Source organism: Pan troglodytes, chromosome 8, assembly GCF_028858775.2.
Source record: "Pan troglodytes isolate AG18354 chromosome 8, NHGRI_mPanTro3-v2.0_pri, whole genome shotgun sequence".
Classification (NCBI taxonomy): Eukaryota; Metazoa; Chordata; class Mammalia; order Primates; family Hominidae; genus Pan; species Pan troglodytes.
In genome coordinates, this window is record NC_072406.2 from 61,683,763 (window position 1) to 61,700,484 (window position 16,722).

Sequence of the window (16,722 nt, forward strand, 5' to 3'; positions counted from 1 at the left end):
GGGGGCCTCAGAGGAGGAAGAGGTCACTTCTGACTCTGAGGTCAGCCTCTGTGGACAAACGCTATGGCCAGTACAGCCCTCAGAAGCTGGACACTTCAGCCTGGCCTGGAAGTTCAAGGGCAAAGACCAAAGCAAAGCAAAACATCCTTGACTAATGCAGGGGCCTTGCCCTTAGGAAGGCCATGGCCAGACCTCTGCTAGCACTCCCTTCCCCTGAACATCCTTCCCCTCATCTTCAGACACTCGGTGCAGGACCAGGACTGCGGCTCAATTGCTCGTGTCTAGTGAGTGCCATCGCATGCCTGCACCACGCGGGGCACGTGACCTACAGCAGCTCCTTCAGTCCTGACAGCGTCCAAGGCCTCTGTGGGGAAGATGGGGCCAGACTCCATCCTATCTGTCCCCACACTCCTCCCAGCCTGGGCCTTACCTGCAACTGGCTGGAACCATGTCACCTCTCCAGAGGGGATGAGGAGGAAGGCAAGGAGTCAGATCTTACTCCATTGTCCTGCCACTGTTCTCTGGCCTCGGGCTCTGACTCTAGGGAACCACGCTGGGGATGAGGGTCCCCATCATGTCCACCTTGCCCAGAAGGCTGACCCCTCCCACCTGGGAAGGTCAGCTATGATGCCGCCACTTGGCAGGCTGTCCTGCCCAGTGCAGGGGGGTGGCTGTGACTCCTGCAGCATGAGCGTGCAGTGAGTTATGAAAGCTCTCCCCTGGCAGCTGTAATTATGTCCCACCTCACACCCAGCTCTGTGAATCACAGGTTAGAGGCAGACCAGCTAATGCACCGGGGAGAGCACCTCCTCCGCTGACTGTGGCTCTCCAGCCCCAGCCACTCCTGCCCGGCCTGTGGCCAGCACTTCTCCGGAACAAACCCAAGCACCTCCCTGGCCATTAATAACCTCCTCTGCATTAATGAATTGTGAATGAAATCCTGGCCATTAAGACAGCCTAAGAAAATTCTTTGTATTGGGACAGATTTTTCTCTGGACACCCATTGTTGTCATGTTAGTCCTCCCTGCACAGGAGTAGGGTTCCTGCTCTCTTCTTATTTGAGAGTTTCCATAAAATAAAACATGCCCACAGTGAGCCCAGCAAGCCTGCCTGGCCATCCCAGAGGACAAAAGCACATCACTGCTTGAAGCCCCAGGGAGCCCCAACCAGGAAATCCTACAAAGGACATCTCATGGTCAAAAATTGGAGCAACAAGGATTACAAGGAAAAGGTAAATTTCAGTAGCAATAAAGTTCAGAGAAATGGGAGAGGTTTTGGAGAAGGTACTTCATTGGGTCCTTTAAAAGTGAATGGGGTCTAGGGACTGCAGCTGGGCATGAGAATGGAGGACTCTGGTCAACAATAGTAGTTGGTGTTCAATGATGGTTAGTGATAGTGTCGCTTCCCACATGCTACCCACTGTCCTGAGGGCCTCGAATGCTCTAGCTCGTGTTCTGCTCATTCAGTCTTATGAATTCAGTGCTATTATGATCAAGATCCCCATTCTGCAGATGAGTGAGCAGAAGTACAGAGCATTTCGGTGATTTACTCAAGATGTGCATGGCTACAGAATAGAAGAACTACGGTTCACACCAGCAGGCCCTTGCTGGAAGCCACTGTGCTAGTCAGCTGCTTCAGAATTAAAGGAGAAAATCCCCGCAAGAGCCTGGTTTCTGATTGCCTAGCTCTGTCCCTGGTGGGCAGCTTCCTGACTCGAGGCAGCCAGTTGCCTCACGGCCTGATGGGGGCAGCCCGAGGGCCATCCAGGCGCCCACCTGGTAACCCTGCAGACTCGTCTGCCACACCTGCACCTGTGGACACTCCACCTGGCCAGCCTCACTGGAGTGGCCAGAATCTCCTTCCCAAAAACGGCTGCCATCTCCCACAAACCTCCAACCCTTGCCCGGCTCCCTCTGGCCCGAGCAGCCCTGCTGACCTTGGCAGCCACATCTTTCTCATGCACGTGCTGCCCCACAGGCCCCAGCACCAACCCTGCTGTGCTAGCATACCCAGCTCTCTCAATATGTGGAGGCTCTCTCAATATGTGCAAGACAAGGACTTCACATCCATGACAACCATGCCCAGAACCAAAAGACCAGGACCCCCAGCTCAGAGTCCTCTGATGTGTAACCACACATAATGCTCTCGGCGGTGCCCCAGTTGCTCACTGGGAGAACAGGTCTTGCCCTGGGGCATTGGGAGCCCTGCATCGGCCTCACATTCTAGCTGGGGGCTGGTGCAGCACAGAACAGCCTTGGCTTGGATCCTCAGTCACAGGGGAGCAGCACCCAGGGGGTATCTAGGGCTGGGCCCGAACCTCCGTGGCCTACCCAGAGATGTTTGCTATCTTTGGTCCAAAGCTGTATGATCCCAGTAAGACCACAAAGCCTGGGGAAGGAGAGTAGCACTGATTTGGGTCTGGGAGCTGAAAACAACTTTGATTCATTTCTTCTGGGTGAATTGCAAGCTGCCACGGGCTTGGAGAAGTGGTTGGGATGTCTGGACTAGAAGGGCCCCCAGGGCTCAGCCCACATTGGTTCTGGTCTCTGTGGTCCTTGGCAAGTCCGGCCCCTCCCCCAGTAGATTTATGACTGTCACTACTTGCTGGGGAGCAGCAAGGAGGGATGTCCAAGGCCTCTCATTGTCCCCCAACCAGCCATGCTCATCCAGAGTAATTAATGAAAAAGTGGTGTCTGGTAGTTCCAGGCAGCCAGGGAAGGACACATCAGGAACCTGAGGACAGCAGCCTCCATCCCAAGGGGGAGACCCACCAGAATCAGTGATGTGTGAGCAAGTGACTTCCCCTCCCCAAGCCTCAGTTTCTCATTTATAAAAAGAGCTCAGTCAGGTGCCTTCTAGCACCAGCATGCATGCTGTGCTAGTCCCCGAGTTGGCTAGCAGCCCCTAGGAAGCAGGGTTCAGGCCTGAGAAAAGGAGAACTAGTTCAGCCAACAGCTGTGCCCAGCTACCTCTGGGGATGCAGGAAGATGAGGGAGGCTATGTCATAGCCCAGAGCTCCTCAAACTGAGTAGGACCTAAAAAATTGAGGTCATTCCTTGCCCAGGCCTAGATTGGGCTGTGTGCTTAATTTCTATAGCCTGGGGAAACCTAAGAGAAGGAGAAGACTGGGCTGCAAGAGTCAGAAAGCTGTGCTGGCCCCAAGCCACGTAACACATGTTCCACCCTCACCCTACCTCTGGGCACTCTCCCATAGGCACCCAACACACCAGCCATTCTCCAGAGGGGTCTGGTTCTCCTCCTCGCCCCTGGAACGCTTTGCCTATGCCATTCCCTACACCCAGAATCCCTTCCCTCCTTCTTCCTGGACACTGTCTAGGGAGACTCTATCATATTCTCTTTCTGTCTCCAGAAACCACCTTTGAAACACAGATTGCCACACTGTGTGTGTGTGTGTCCCACCTGCTGGAGAGGGACCCCGGGGAGAATTGAACCTTGGCGGTGTTCGAAGCTGACTAAGCCGCAAGCACACACCTCCCACCCCCACCCAGGGTCCTGGAGCAGAGATCCCCACACACCTCCAAGGGCAAGGCAGCGCTGACCTGCTGACTCCAAGGCAGCCCCAGGGACTGGCAGCTCAGAAGACCTCACTTCCAGAAGTGTCCCACAATGGAGCCAGGCACTTTTAGAATGCAGAGGTGCCGCGACTCACATAAGCAATCCCAGCTTCACCCACTGGTTGTACAACTACAGACCCCCTCTTGCTATAATGCTGACCACACTACCATGAGAATTGAATGGCAGGTTGCCTGGTAGAGCACAGGAGAACTTTCCATAATCGCTCACTTGCCTCCCTTTCCAACATGACTTAGCTTGTCGGAGATTTAAAAGCCACTGCTCAGAAAGGCCAGGCAGGAGTGGGCCATGGAAGGGGAAGGTGTCAGGATGAGCCCAGGGAGGAGAGCTTTGCTGGGGGCAGGAGGTAGGTATGCAGAGAGAACTCAGAAAGCAGAAATGGGACACCCCCTCACAGCCTGTCACAAAACAGCAGGGCCATGGCAGGTCCAAACAAGGACCTGCCAATTTGGCCCAAAGACTTGGAGGCGACATTTAAAAGATGGAAATTGTTACGGACTGAATGCTTGTGTGTCCCTCCCAAAATTCATAGGTTGAAATCTTGTGATGGCGTTCAGAGGCAGGGCCTTTGGGAGGACATCAGCCATGAGGGCGGAGCTCTCGTGAATGGGATTCGTGCCCTCTTAAGAAGAGTCCTGAGAGGAGCTTGCTCTCTTTCCACAAGGAGCAGTCAGCAGCCTGCAGCCCCAGAAGAGATCCCTCACTAGAACCCAACCCTGCTGGCGTCCTGATCGCAGACTTCCTGCCTCCAGCACTGTGAGACATAAACTTCTGTGTCTAAGCCACCCAGCATAGGGCACTGTGTTATAGCAGCCTGAACCAACTAAGACAGGAATACTTCAAATATAAATACAAATCTCCAGCTACTCTGGAAAATGCAGCGATTCTGGCAACACAGCATCCACGTTCCCACACAGCCACAATCAGCTGGCTGAGCAACGGCTGCCCTTTGAGTGGGCAAAGGTGCCCCAGCCTGCCTCTGCCCAACCCGAATCTGAGGGTGCCCCCAGCATGGCTCCTTGCATAGCTGCTTCTGGTGGTAGCGACATGTGCCTTTTACCCAGGCCTCTCTCAGAAGTGGGAAAATGACAAACAGACCCAGAGGGCCTCCTGTTTCAAGAAAAGGGAGCAAGAGCTCATTTGTAACTGGGGGAAAAAAGACAACACCTGCACACGCTCACTTTGCGCCCACCTGCCTGGCTCTGGAAACACGGTATGTCGCCAACCTCAAGGGCCCGCCATGCCCCTGACTAGTCAGGAAGGGGATCTCACAGGGGTGTGCTGGCTGCCCCTGAAGGGCCCCTACAGTGCACAAAGACACGTCCAAGTTTGATGAGCACACTGTGGTTCCTGCCACCTCCACAGGGCCCTGCACCGCCCAAGATCCGACAAGAAAGGCAGCAACAGAGAAAAGTCCGTCTCCAGCAAGGCAGGCATGGGGCAGGCTCCGGGGCGGGGTGGCAGGTCACAGCCCAGCCAGAAGGGCTTAGGGAAGGGGTGGAGGGGAGAGGAAGAGGATGGACAGATGTTTGTGGCCACGTTCACTCAGGCCAGTTGGTCCAGTTCAGCACCACCCCCTCCTGTCCGCACCAGCCTCTGTCCTGGGTTGGTGCTGAGCTGGGAGCACCCCCAGGGTATGGGAGCCACAAGCCCAGTTCTGTCTCCCTCTCACACACTGCCCTTGGTCTCCCCACCCTCCTGGCTGCAGTCTAGTCCTCAAGCCCCCTTCAGCCACTGCTGGCGTCCAACGGGGCCTCAGCTCAGCCTATCAGAGACGCCGTGGGAATCACTTCCTATTCATGAGGCCAGAGTAGGGCGAGCGACCCTCATTTGTAAAAGAGAAGATGACTCTCAGGAGCTGACCTGGCCCTTGCCGAAGCAGACAGGGCTGGGTGGACATAGGATTAATTGCTCCTTTGCCAAGCGCCAGCCCCTTGGATGATGCCCACATCCCACTGGTAATCTTCTGGATCCCCCTTCTAATTGGCTGCCTGCACAACTGTAGCCCCTGAGCAGCCCACTGTGTCTTGTAAATATGTCCCAATGTTGCTCTATGGGGTTGGGGAGTGGGGGGGTTCTATGCGGCCCCCAGAGCACCTGGACCCTGGAGCTGAAGGAAGTACCAGGAGAAGGTACTGAGCTAAGCCTTGTCCATATCAGCCGACTGAGCCAGGGGATGCACCCAGCTGCCTGGACCACTCAGAAGCAGCCCCAGGCTAAAAGGGCTCCACCTTCTGCAGTGGAAAGTCCAGACTCAGGATCCTGGCATCCAGGGCCATCAAGCTCTGGCCCCTGCTGGGCACCCTCACCCTATCTCTGGGCACTCTCCCATGGGCACCCTCCTCGCCCCTGGAACTCTTTGCATATGCTGTTCCCTACACCCAGAATCCCTTCCCTCCTTCTTCCTGGACACTGTCTAGGGAGACTCCATCATATTCTCCTTCTGTCTCCAGAAACCACCTTTGCAACACAGATTGCCATACTGTGTGTGTGTGTGTATGTGTGTGTCCCACCTGCTGGAGAGGGACCCTCCTCGAGAGCAGGGAGACCTCAGGCCTTAGCAGAACATGCAGGGGACACCCTAAGGGTGTGTCTCCTACTTCCTATTATCAGAAAAAAAAGCCTACAGCCTGCACCTATGCCCCCACCTCCCAGACCCCCTGTGACAAACGAGCCCCCTAACACTCACTCCCCCAGACGCACACTGGGGCCCAGCTCTGTTCCTGGCCAACACAGCTGTGCAGCCTGATCACTGAAGGAATAGGTTTGGGGCCAGAATCTGAGAAACACTGGATAAGCCCATTTCAGTGAGTCTGCTCAGAAATCCCAAGGGCCAATCCACAGAGGCTCCTCTCTCTGAGTCTGAAAAAATGCCCCTAACGATTTCCATCCTTCAGATGAAACAACAGCCACCAAGAAGAGAGCACATACTGGAAAACCACAAATCCTAACGGCTCAGACCTCTGGCATCAGGATACCTGGGGAAGGCAAGTGGCCCAGTCGCATGCATGGAGAGGGAGCTGGGAGCAGGGATGATTGTCCCACACAGGCCCCACCCGTGAGCTGCAGGTTGGCACCTAACACTGTTACCAGGGAGCAGGAGAAAGCCGTGAACATGGAAGGTCACTGTGGGGCAGCCTCCTCTAGGACCAGCCCTCTGTGGGTGAAATGATGCTTAGGACATTCTCTCTATGCTCAGGCCGCATGTAGGAAGCAATCAAGATAGCACTGGACAGCACCAGTGGCCCTGGCTGTGACTGACAGGAGGCAAGGAAGCTGCACAGGCCCAGGTGCAAGGACGGCCTAGCCAAGGCCCAGGCTGGTCACACAACCTCCACCACCCCCACGAGGCCACGCCCACCAGCCCAGCCGAACCCAAACTCACCTTTGAGGGAAGCCACATGGGACAAGGCCTGGGCGTAGGTGGCCGTGTTCAGGAGAGTCCCCGGCAAGCAGGAGGGGAAGAAAGGCCCTGCAGGACCTACCGTTCGCCCCAGGCTGGCAAAGGAAGGAGATCATATTGAGGTCTCGCCCTGTGTCTGCAGTGCTGCCCGCGGCCCACTGGGCCCAGAGACCCACAGCCTCACCTCTGCTGGGCCTCCAGCGCCTCCTTCTTACTCCGGGCTTGGTCCCCAGGGGGCGGGGAGTTGATGTTTCTCACTGGAGGAGGCGTCACCTCTGCCATGGGCTCCTTGGCTCCTGGCTCCTGGTCTGAGGCCCCTCTCTCTGTCTTCCTCCATTTGGCCCTTCTGTTCTGGAACCAAACCTGAATCCCAGATGGAAACATATACCCAGTGAAAATCAGACAGGAGGAAGAAGCCAGAACCCTGGACCCGGTGCTGGCACTCACAGCTCACCCTGCAGCCTCCTCTCCACACCATGCCCTCTGAACTGCAGCATCAGGCCCACAGAGGGGTCAGAAGATCCACTTAAAAGGTTAGGACAGGCATTTTTTAATGAATGTTAAATAATAGAAAGTATCCGAATGCCCATAGTAAGGGTAAAAGCACTGTCTTGTGGAAATCCTTAACGTTGAGTCACACGAAAGTTCATTTATTTGTTGTGAAATGTATTTCCTACTGGAGGTGGAGGATCACCAGCAAAGCAGCTTAAGAAACCTGACCCGGGGCTTCCTTATCACAGACTCACTAGCTCTTCTGACAGCCGTGGCCTGGGTACCTGGGTGTGTCTGGTCTGGCCTCATATCTATGATATCATCTGGATACACATCATGACATATTCGTGATCAGCAGCCCAGTGCACTCATTAGAAACATTGACTCTGGGTCAGGCGTGGTGGCTCAGGCATGCAGTCCCAGGACTTTCGGAGGCCAAGGTGGGCGGATCACTTGAAGTTGGGAGTTTGAGACCAGCGTGGCCAACATGATGAAACCCCATCTCTTTTTGTAAAAATACAAAAAGTTAGACGGGTGTGGTGGTACATGCCTGTAATCCCAGCTATTCAGGAAGCTGAGGCAAGATAATCACTTGAACCCAGGAGGTAGAGGTCGCAGTGAGCCGAGATCATGCCACTGCACACCAGCCTGGGTGACACAGTGAGACTCCATCACAAAAAAAAAAAAAAAAAAAAAAAAAAGACAGAAAGAAAAGAAAGAAAGAAAAGAAACACTGACTCTGGATCTAGCCATGGCCTAGAATTTGGGACCTCAGTAAATCTGGTTTAGAATCCACTGCATCCCTATGAGGTAAGTAGTCCTGTTATCCCCATTTTTCAGATGAGAAAATTAAGTGCAGAGAGGTTAATTAACTTGCCTAAGGCCATCCAGGTGGTAAATGGCAGATCCACAGTTTGAAGCCCAGTGGCTTGGCTGGGAACTGTGATTCAACCTGTTTGGGGGTAATAACTGTGGCCACCCCATAAGCCTTGTTAGGAAGATTGGCATGTCTGCAAAACACCGAGCACAGGGCCTGATGCATAGCCATCCATCACTCAGTAAACACGTACTCATGTCATCTCCGTCACCCTCAGGTTACAAAAAAGCTGGTAATTCACCTTGACCTAAGCACCTTCTTAGAGGTAGGTGCAGGGTTCTTTAAGCCTTAGAAACCAAAACTGTATTCTGCAGGATGGCCTCATGGAAGCCGGGCAGCCCAGATTCAAGGAGTTTCCAGAGGTCAGTGAAATCCTGCTGCTGTTTACTCCTTCCAGCAAAACCTCTTCCCTCCTCTCCTGGGAGATAATTCCTGACTACAAAGAAAAAAGAAATGCTTGGCAAGACCTCCCTTCAATTCCCCAGGGCATCCTCTCCACCCCTGGCTGCTGGCACACTGGCCCCAGAGAGAGCCTGGGTCCTTGAGGCTGAGCCCTCTGCTGGGCTGGCCCACCCTATCTCTTAACTTTCATTCTCCTTTAACTGGGTTTCTTTCTTTCTTTTCTAATCTACTTGGCTTTTAATTGCACATATCAGCAACCATTGAATAATGATTTTATCTATATTCTAAATTTAGGGCAGTTAAATGCAAAGCAAAATGCAGACACTTTCTTGCGTCTTAATTGAATGAAGGTCACAGCTATAACAACATTTAATTGAGCTATTTTTCATTATCATATTTTAATGACTTTGCACTGACAGTTCGCCTGCTTCTGAGGAAAGAGCATGATGGAGTCGTTTATTTCCCTGTTTAGTTATTGTTTGACAACATCAGCTTCGATTAAGACCCTGCTTTATAGAACATTAATCATATTTGAATGAGCAAGGGGTATAAAATGTAAACACATCTCCCTTCCCACCACCGAAGCCCACGTCCCCACACGGAGGCTCACTAAACAAACGCTTCACAGCCATTGTCTGTCTGCATAATAGCCAACAACAGCCTGAACAACAATTCCCGGCTTTAATTGTCACCACCCCTATCTTACCCTTGCACCTTTCAGGGAGAAGTTATGATCTTCCACTTCTGAATGCTCAATAATTGTGTCATTTATCTCAATTTGCAGTTCAGTCTTTAGGCAGCTATTGGCAAGCTGGCATTAAAAAAAGAAAGGATAGACGGTATCCTGGCCAAAGGAGATTTTCATTTCCAAATAATAATCAGTTTAATTTGCCCGCATATGACCAATGATTCATGTTCAGATTTAATAATCAGGATCACATAATCTGATTATAGGGGAAATAATTTGTTTACAACCCCCAATTTACTGCTCAGAATTCCATTATCTCTCTTCAGCCATTGGTTTTTAAGAGATACTAACATGACCCAGGGGAACCGAAAGCAAACTATTATATTTCCTACAATTAGATCTTTGCATAGTCTTAACCCCAAGCCCCTACATAAAAAAGAACAGAAACAGCATGGAGGAAACCCCATAAATAAAATGAATATATAATTGTGCTCAAAGAATAGCTCGCCCAGAGAGGCGGCACCGTGAATCCCTTCCTCTCGCACTTGGGCACATCTGCTGGGTTCGGCGGGCAGGTTTGTGTGCCTAAATGTAATCACCGTGTAGCTTCTAAACAGAAATCCTGTTTAGAGACGGTCACCGCGGGCCATACTCATCTCTGAAGCAGCCCTATCACTACTGCTGTTTAAAGATTTTTAAATTGCACATCTTCTTCGGATCCACTTTGTTGAAAGAGTCCGAGGGCAGGGGAAAAGTTGGACATGATGCAATTTCTGGAAAGCAGATCCTACTCTGCTTCCCATCTGAAAACGCAGTTCTCTGCAATTGACCAGTCTTACCCCAGAGCGGTCAGAGCTGCTTTTAGAATAGCATCTCAGCTCTTTTCTTTCTTTCTTTCTTTTTTTTTTTTTTTCCAAAGCAAGGAAATGGATGTGCATTGATGTAATTTAGTACCTTAGAGACGCGGACAAATTAGTGTAGAACATTATCACTAGTTAATTATGAATGACCGATTAATCAACCTAATCTAATATTCCACATTATGTTGATGTTATTAAAGTGCATCATGAAAATGACAGATAGTCTTCATTTGCTTTCTTTGGCCAAATGTGCACTCTGCAGTCATGATGTCAAAAAAAAGTTTGCCAGTTTTAATATTAGAGAGTTAAATAATTAAAAAGAAGGTTTACCTGCACTCTGGCTTCTGTGAGGTTTATTTTCATGGCGAGCTCTTCTCTGGTGAAGACATCTGGATAGTGTGTTTGGGCAAAAACGGCCTCAAGAGCTTCCAGCTGGTAAAAGGAAAAAATATGTACTGGTGAGAGGCTGTGGCTAGGTGAGGGGAAGCAGATGCATATTTCAAATCTCCTGTGAGTGGTGAGGAAGCAGTTTCACAGATCAAATCGAGGAAGGACAGGGAGAAGAGAGCTCTTTGGAAAGATCCCACAGAATGAGAATTTCAACCGCGGATGACTTAGGAGCTACGGCTTACTAGCAACCTCAGTGCTCTGGCAAGAAGTAGAAATAAGAGAGGTGTGAATATTTATATGCATTTACATTTAAGTATTGTCATAGGAATCAAAAAAAAACTAACAGTCACCTTATGAACTGTTAGAGTAATTGTTATCGCTTTCACCATAGGAAGCCAGGGAACAGAAACAACTTGCAGAAGCCTCATGGTGTCATCCCACAAAACGCCATAGGGATATTTGGTCACCTTCACAGCCACTCCAGTTCACAGCTCTGGGAAACACAGTATCAAGGTCCCAGTTGTAGCCCTTCCACTTGTGGGCAACTATACCTTATCCAAGTCAGCCAACTTCCAGGGATCCGGTTTTTCATCTCTGCACTGAGAATGAGAATGTCTGACCTGCCTTCCTCAGAGGATCACTGTGAGGTTCAAATGATATTGCTGACATGGAAGTGTTCCCCAAACTATCCACCTAAGGCAAGTGGGAGAGAACGTTGTTGCCTCTTCACTCATCTGGGATTACAAGGTTAGCGTCATCTGCACGCCTCCTAAATTTTGATTCCATGGCACATAAGTTGTTCAAGAAAACAGAAAGATTCAGTTAGCATAATCAATTGGTCTTATTTTAAAAGACAAAGAAGAGTTGCTCAACTTTGATTTGGGGGAGGTAGGAAGTAGCTGATGTTTGAAAGGAGAATCAACGTTGGTACCTGCTGAAGAGTGAACGTCGTCCGGTTCCGGCGCTGTTTTCTACGCAGAAACCCGTCATCAAAATCCCCCGAAGAGTGATTGCCAAAGGTTGCAGTGCCTACCAAGAGCAAACTGATCAACCTGGGCAGGAAGGGGCCCCAGTCCTCAGACCGCCCCCAGACACAGTTCAGAGGGCACCCACCTGACCCACCAGACAGGAAGCCCTGTTTGTCCCAAAGGATATTTTTCTGTTCCTCCTATTAAATCCTCCTCTTTTCCACTCTGTCCCCAAAACCTCTGACTTTAAATCCAGTTATCCCTATTACATAGGGCGAGTGGTGACCTTAATCCCCAAGATGGCCAAGTTCAATTCTTGTGAAATTCTAGACTCTGAACCAGGAAGGGTCACTGGCTTGAGGCAGAGCCTTCCCGTGCTCTCCAGCTCCCGGCTCCACCCCTGTTCAATGTGCCTTTATCTCACCCCTACTCCAGATCCTTTAATAGAAGCCTGTGTGTCTCCCTTTGGCTCAAATGGTAGTTTACTTTCCCTTGTTTCTATTAACAAGAATTAAAATCTGGGGGTTAGGAGAGGCTGGGGGAGGAAAGAAAACACCAAGAGCTTTTCACGGCACTTTTCTCCTATAAGTGCAGAACGTGAGGAGGTAAGAAGTTTATAAATGAATATTAATTACCGTTGGTCACAGCTCATCAGCACCATAGTGGATCTGTTATATAGATGTCAATTAACAAGAGATCTGCACCAATAGTGACTGTCCTGAATGCCAAGCAGACTTGAACAAGGCCACTCTCAAAGGGCACCCCACCCTCTGGCCAAGCGTTATAAAGCACCTACTGCTTCTATTTCCCCACAAAACAAAGACGTTGTCCTCCCCAGCAGGCTTCCAAGCTCGTTATAAACCCAGAACAGAGTTTGGCCCCAAATGTGCATTCAGATCATTTTCCAAATGTGCTCTATTTACTTGATAGTCCACAACGGCTTCTTAGGAAAACAAATGAGCAAGTTGCCATTAACCAGTGAATACTTTACCTGCCATGGGCTCTGTTCTCAGAATCACGGCATTAGGAGTTCTGGAGCTACACTGTCCCAGACAAGGACCCTCAGAAGGACCTCAGTCTCAAAGATTGAAAGTCCTTTGGGCTTCTTAAAATTCTGTCTACTAGAGGAAGTTCCTTTTAGTTATTCTTTCACCCTCCAGGGCCACATCCTTTGCCAAACACCCTGACTCTCTGCTAAAGCGTTCTCCTTCCATCTTCCTGTCCAAATTGCATTGTTCCTCAAAACCTTAGTTACAGGTATTTCTCTCCAGCTCATTGGAAACTTAAAGGAAATGACCTCAAAGCAGTCTTATTTTCATTACTTTGCAAGAAAACAAATTGTCTTTTTTTGAAACAATGCACTTGACTGGTGAGGATGGAACACAATCTCTGAGGATCTCCATTCACAATTTCGCTCAGTCTTCTAATTTATACATCATGGTACCAAAGTGGCTCACAACGTGTACATGCAGAATCTTTAAGTAAAACACTGCATGTCGAACTGAATCCTAAAAAAGGGCTGACAGTTCACCAAATTAATAAAAGATTGACAACCTAATAGAAAAGAGGAAAAAATGAGAATAGCTCTTTTACTTAAAAATAAGTAGAATAGTCGATAATATTATGAAAATGCTAAACCTTGATGATAATTCAACCAAACACAACAGAACAATGGAATATTATTTTCAACATTTTGAAGAAAAAATGAGGTGCATAAAGACATCCAGTACAGATATGAGTGTCATAAGATGTGCAGGCTTATTCACCATTTGTAGGAGTACAAATTGGGTACAGCCTTATTAGAAGGTAATTTGACAACATCCATCAAAAATGTAAGTACACATACAGGTATTTAATCTATAAATATATTTGTAATGTGTGCCAAAATAGAAAAAAAAAGTGCTTCTGGAAATACTGTACTTGAAAAAAAATGAAAACAACCAAAATGCCCATCAGCAGATGCTTTCTTCACAACATACAATGGAATACTACACAGCAGTTTAAAAGAAATCAGTAGATCTATATGCATTGGCATGAACAAATCTCCAAGATACATTACAAAGTAAAAAAAGCAAAGTACAGAATGATGTAGCAATATAATTTCAGTGCAAATAAGGCAAAACACATATTTTAAAAATACATAAATGAGAATTAAATCATGTTTTTCTTGAAGGAATCACAAAAAAAATAGCAGATACTTTTAGGAAAAGAGGTGGAAAAGGAGGATTTTGCTTTTCAATGTATAAGTTTCTGTTGTATTCAAACTTCTCAGGCAGGTGCCAGTAGTACTTTTTAATGTAACATCAGCAAAATTATCTGAGAAGTAAGATTATGAGCCATTCTTTCTTTTCTCCCTTATGCCTATCTAGATTAACAAAAAATTAAAATAAAAAAGATGATAGGCTATAATTATGTCATATTCCAAGGGTCTGTTCTCAACTTTTCCATTTGCAGGAGATCCCTTTCACCCAGCAACACTAAACTAAACTAAATTACTCCTTTCTGCAAAACTGGCATAGAATCACATCTACAAAGGGATGAAAGGCTCTTAAAGACCCATCTCCTTTTCTTCTGGTTATATCACAGAGTCAGCACTGAGGTGGGATGTGCCCAGGGTGTGGGGAGCACAGTAAGCCAGCTGAGCTGGGCTGAGAGCTGGGGTCACGGCAGGCCAGGCCAGGACTCTCCCTAACTCACTGCTGCAGTCCACCCCGCAGACAGACATTCATGACGTCCCCTACCTGCCAAATGCCCAAACTTCTGCCTTACCCACTTTGACCAGAAGGGTGGGACACTGGCTGGCAATTAGTCCAGACCCCTGGTTCAGATGCACAGAGAAGGCACCCTTAACATACAGAAAGTCTCCCTCATCCCCTAGGGTACACTGTCAGGGGATGCACGTCTCCCACCCTTCCATAAAACCCACCCTGCATGGGACCTTGGGGATAAAATGTGAAATGCAGGCAAATGTGTGGCCTTCCCTTCCTAGGAATGCTGACAGAGCTAGCAGGGCTTAAACACTGGTCCTCATTAGCCTCCTTTAGAAAATCCTATTGGACTCTTAAGAGCTTTTATGAGAAAAACAAAAACAAACTTTCTGAGGCTCAGCCACTGCTCAGGGCAGCCTGCGGCAAGACTGACAAGCATCACCTGAAGTCTCAGGCCTCCTAGCGCCTCACAACATATACCCTGCCCCTTGTCTCCCACAACTACTTGGCTTCCCAAATTCTCCCACCACAATAATAAATCAAAGGAGTAGGTTGCCAAATGCTAGTCCCACGGTTACAAAAGTCCCAATACCCCAGCGCTGAGACTGCTGCTCTGCAGAAGGCCCCATTAAAGCCCACAGTGTGGCATTGGCTCACCTGATGGCTACTAATTGGCCCCCTGATGTGAAGACCCCATCCTTGGATCCCTCGGGTCCTGAGCAGGGGCATGCTGAGGTCCCAACTGTCCCCTTCTCACCAACCCACGCCCCCACTAACAACTGGGTGCAGAAGCCAGACTGGGGATCCTGAGGGGAAATTTCTTCTCAGGCCTGGAGACACTCAAAGATGGAAATTCTGGCCTGGGGAGTGGGGAGTGGTCGACATTTAGGGTTAGTGAGTCACAGAGAAGGAGCCATGATAGGTCAGTCCGGGCAGGTGGTGGGCAGGGGCACCTGGTTCCAGGGACAGCCAGGAGGCCGGGAAGGGAATTGAGCTGCCCAGAATCCAGGGCGGACGAGGCCCCTGCAGTGTTCTCGCCAGCGGCCCCAGTGAGAGCAGCCCCGCGACGGGCCCTTGTAGGCTCGTGCAGCTCGTGATCGGGGCCAGGACGCGGCGGGTCCACTCGCCTTTGCTTTCTGGGATGTTTGCAAAAGCACCGTGAAAGATTGATGCGGCCCCCTGGGTTGCGGAGCCCCAATTAGAGGCGTGACACCAGCATCTGTGCTGGGAGGATTCGGCCGGTCCCCGCGGCACGCCTAGCCCGGGGCGTCCTGGCCCAGGCGGGGAGGGAGCTGGGAGGCAGGTGGCGACGGGGCGGGGAGCTGGAGCGGGGCTGGAGTGGGGTGTAGGGAGGGGGCCAGGGAGGCCCCTACTCACCGGCAGGCGGCTGCGCCCCCCGCAGGGCGGGGACCCAGCCACCCACCAGCCCTGCTGCCGCTCCGGCCCTTTCTGGCCGGCTCTGGCTTCATGGAGACCCTGGGGCGCAGCGCTTACTTACCCTCTAGCTGTGGCGGGCAGTGGAAATAAAACATCGCCGGCTGTCAGATCGGCTGGACGGCCGAGACCTGGGAGGGTGGCAGCAGAACGGACCCGCGCGCGTTGCTCCTGCCTGGCTGCAAAGCAAACAGCGATAGAGCTTCAAGTCTCCCTCTGCCAGCGCTCCCGCCCGGCCCTAGGGCGCACCCGGCGCTCCCCTCCTGGAAAGTCCCTCCCAACGCCCTCATCTCACTGCGGGGGACAGGAGGGAAGGCGGCAGCCCCGTCGCAAGCAGCAACCCCACGGGCAGTCCTTCGGGTGTGTCCACCTCCCGGACTGCCGTGCCCTCACCCTGGCCCCAGCACCAAACCCGCGCAGCGTAGTTTCTGGCTCTCCGGGGTCCCAGCCAGAAGCCCTGCACCCGGGCCACCGCAGCCAGGTCCGGCTAGCGCGCAAGGCCATCTGCGAGCTGCAGCTCAGGCCAGGAAGGCAGCCGAGCCCCAAGGCCCGGCGCTCGGGGCCCGGCGAGTGGGTCAGGAGCCGAGCATACCTCGGCGGGCCGCGGTCGAGGAGGCCGGAGCGTGACCGCCTCCGATCCGCAAGCCCTGCTCGGCTGGCGGCGGGCGGGGCTTGGCGCGGCTGGCGCCCGCAGGACCAAAAAAGTGACTCGGGAAGTGGCCAGATGTCTTGCTGTCTGTCTGCAGCGCGCGCCGCCGCTCAGCACTCGCCTTTATAATCTCACGCATAATTGGCCTTAATCTGATTATTTCCAGCGCTGTCTACAGCGAGTAACTTGGATAGGTCTATTGGGCCTTACAAATGGCCCACGTGGTGTTAAAAAAAAAAAAATCCGTCATTTCTCAG

At 50.9% G+C, this 16,722-nt stretch overlaps 1 protein-coding gene across 1 annotated transcript in view; it reads right to left on the reverse strand.

The window, feature by feature from the left end:
* Positions 1-15,995, reverse strand: part of DRGX (dorsal root ganglia homeobox) — a 31,435-nt gene extending 15,440 nt beyond the window's left edge. Inside the window, exons 1-5 of the mRNA XM_009440354.3 lie at positions 15,881-15,995; positions 11,638-11,735; positions 10,647-10,748; positions 7,182-7,360; positions 6,980-7,092 (exon numbers count right to left, since the gene is read on the reverse strand). Coding sequence (XP_009438629.1) covers positions 6,980-7,092; positions 7,182-7,360; positions 10,647-10,748; positions 11,638-11,735; positions 15,881-15,914 — 526 coding nt within the window. The 5' untranslated portion in view covers positions 15,915-15,995. The remainder of the gene's footprint in view (positions 1-6,979; positions 7,093-7,181; positions 7,361-10,646; positions 10,749-11,637; positions 11,736-15,880) is intronic.
* Between the last annotated feature and the right edge of the window lie 727 nt (positions 15,996-16,722).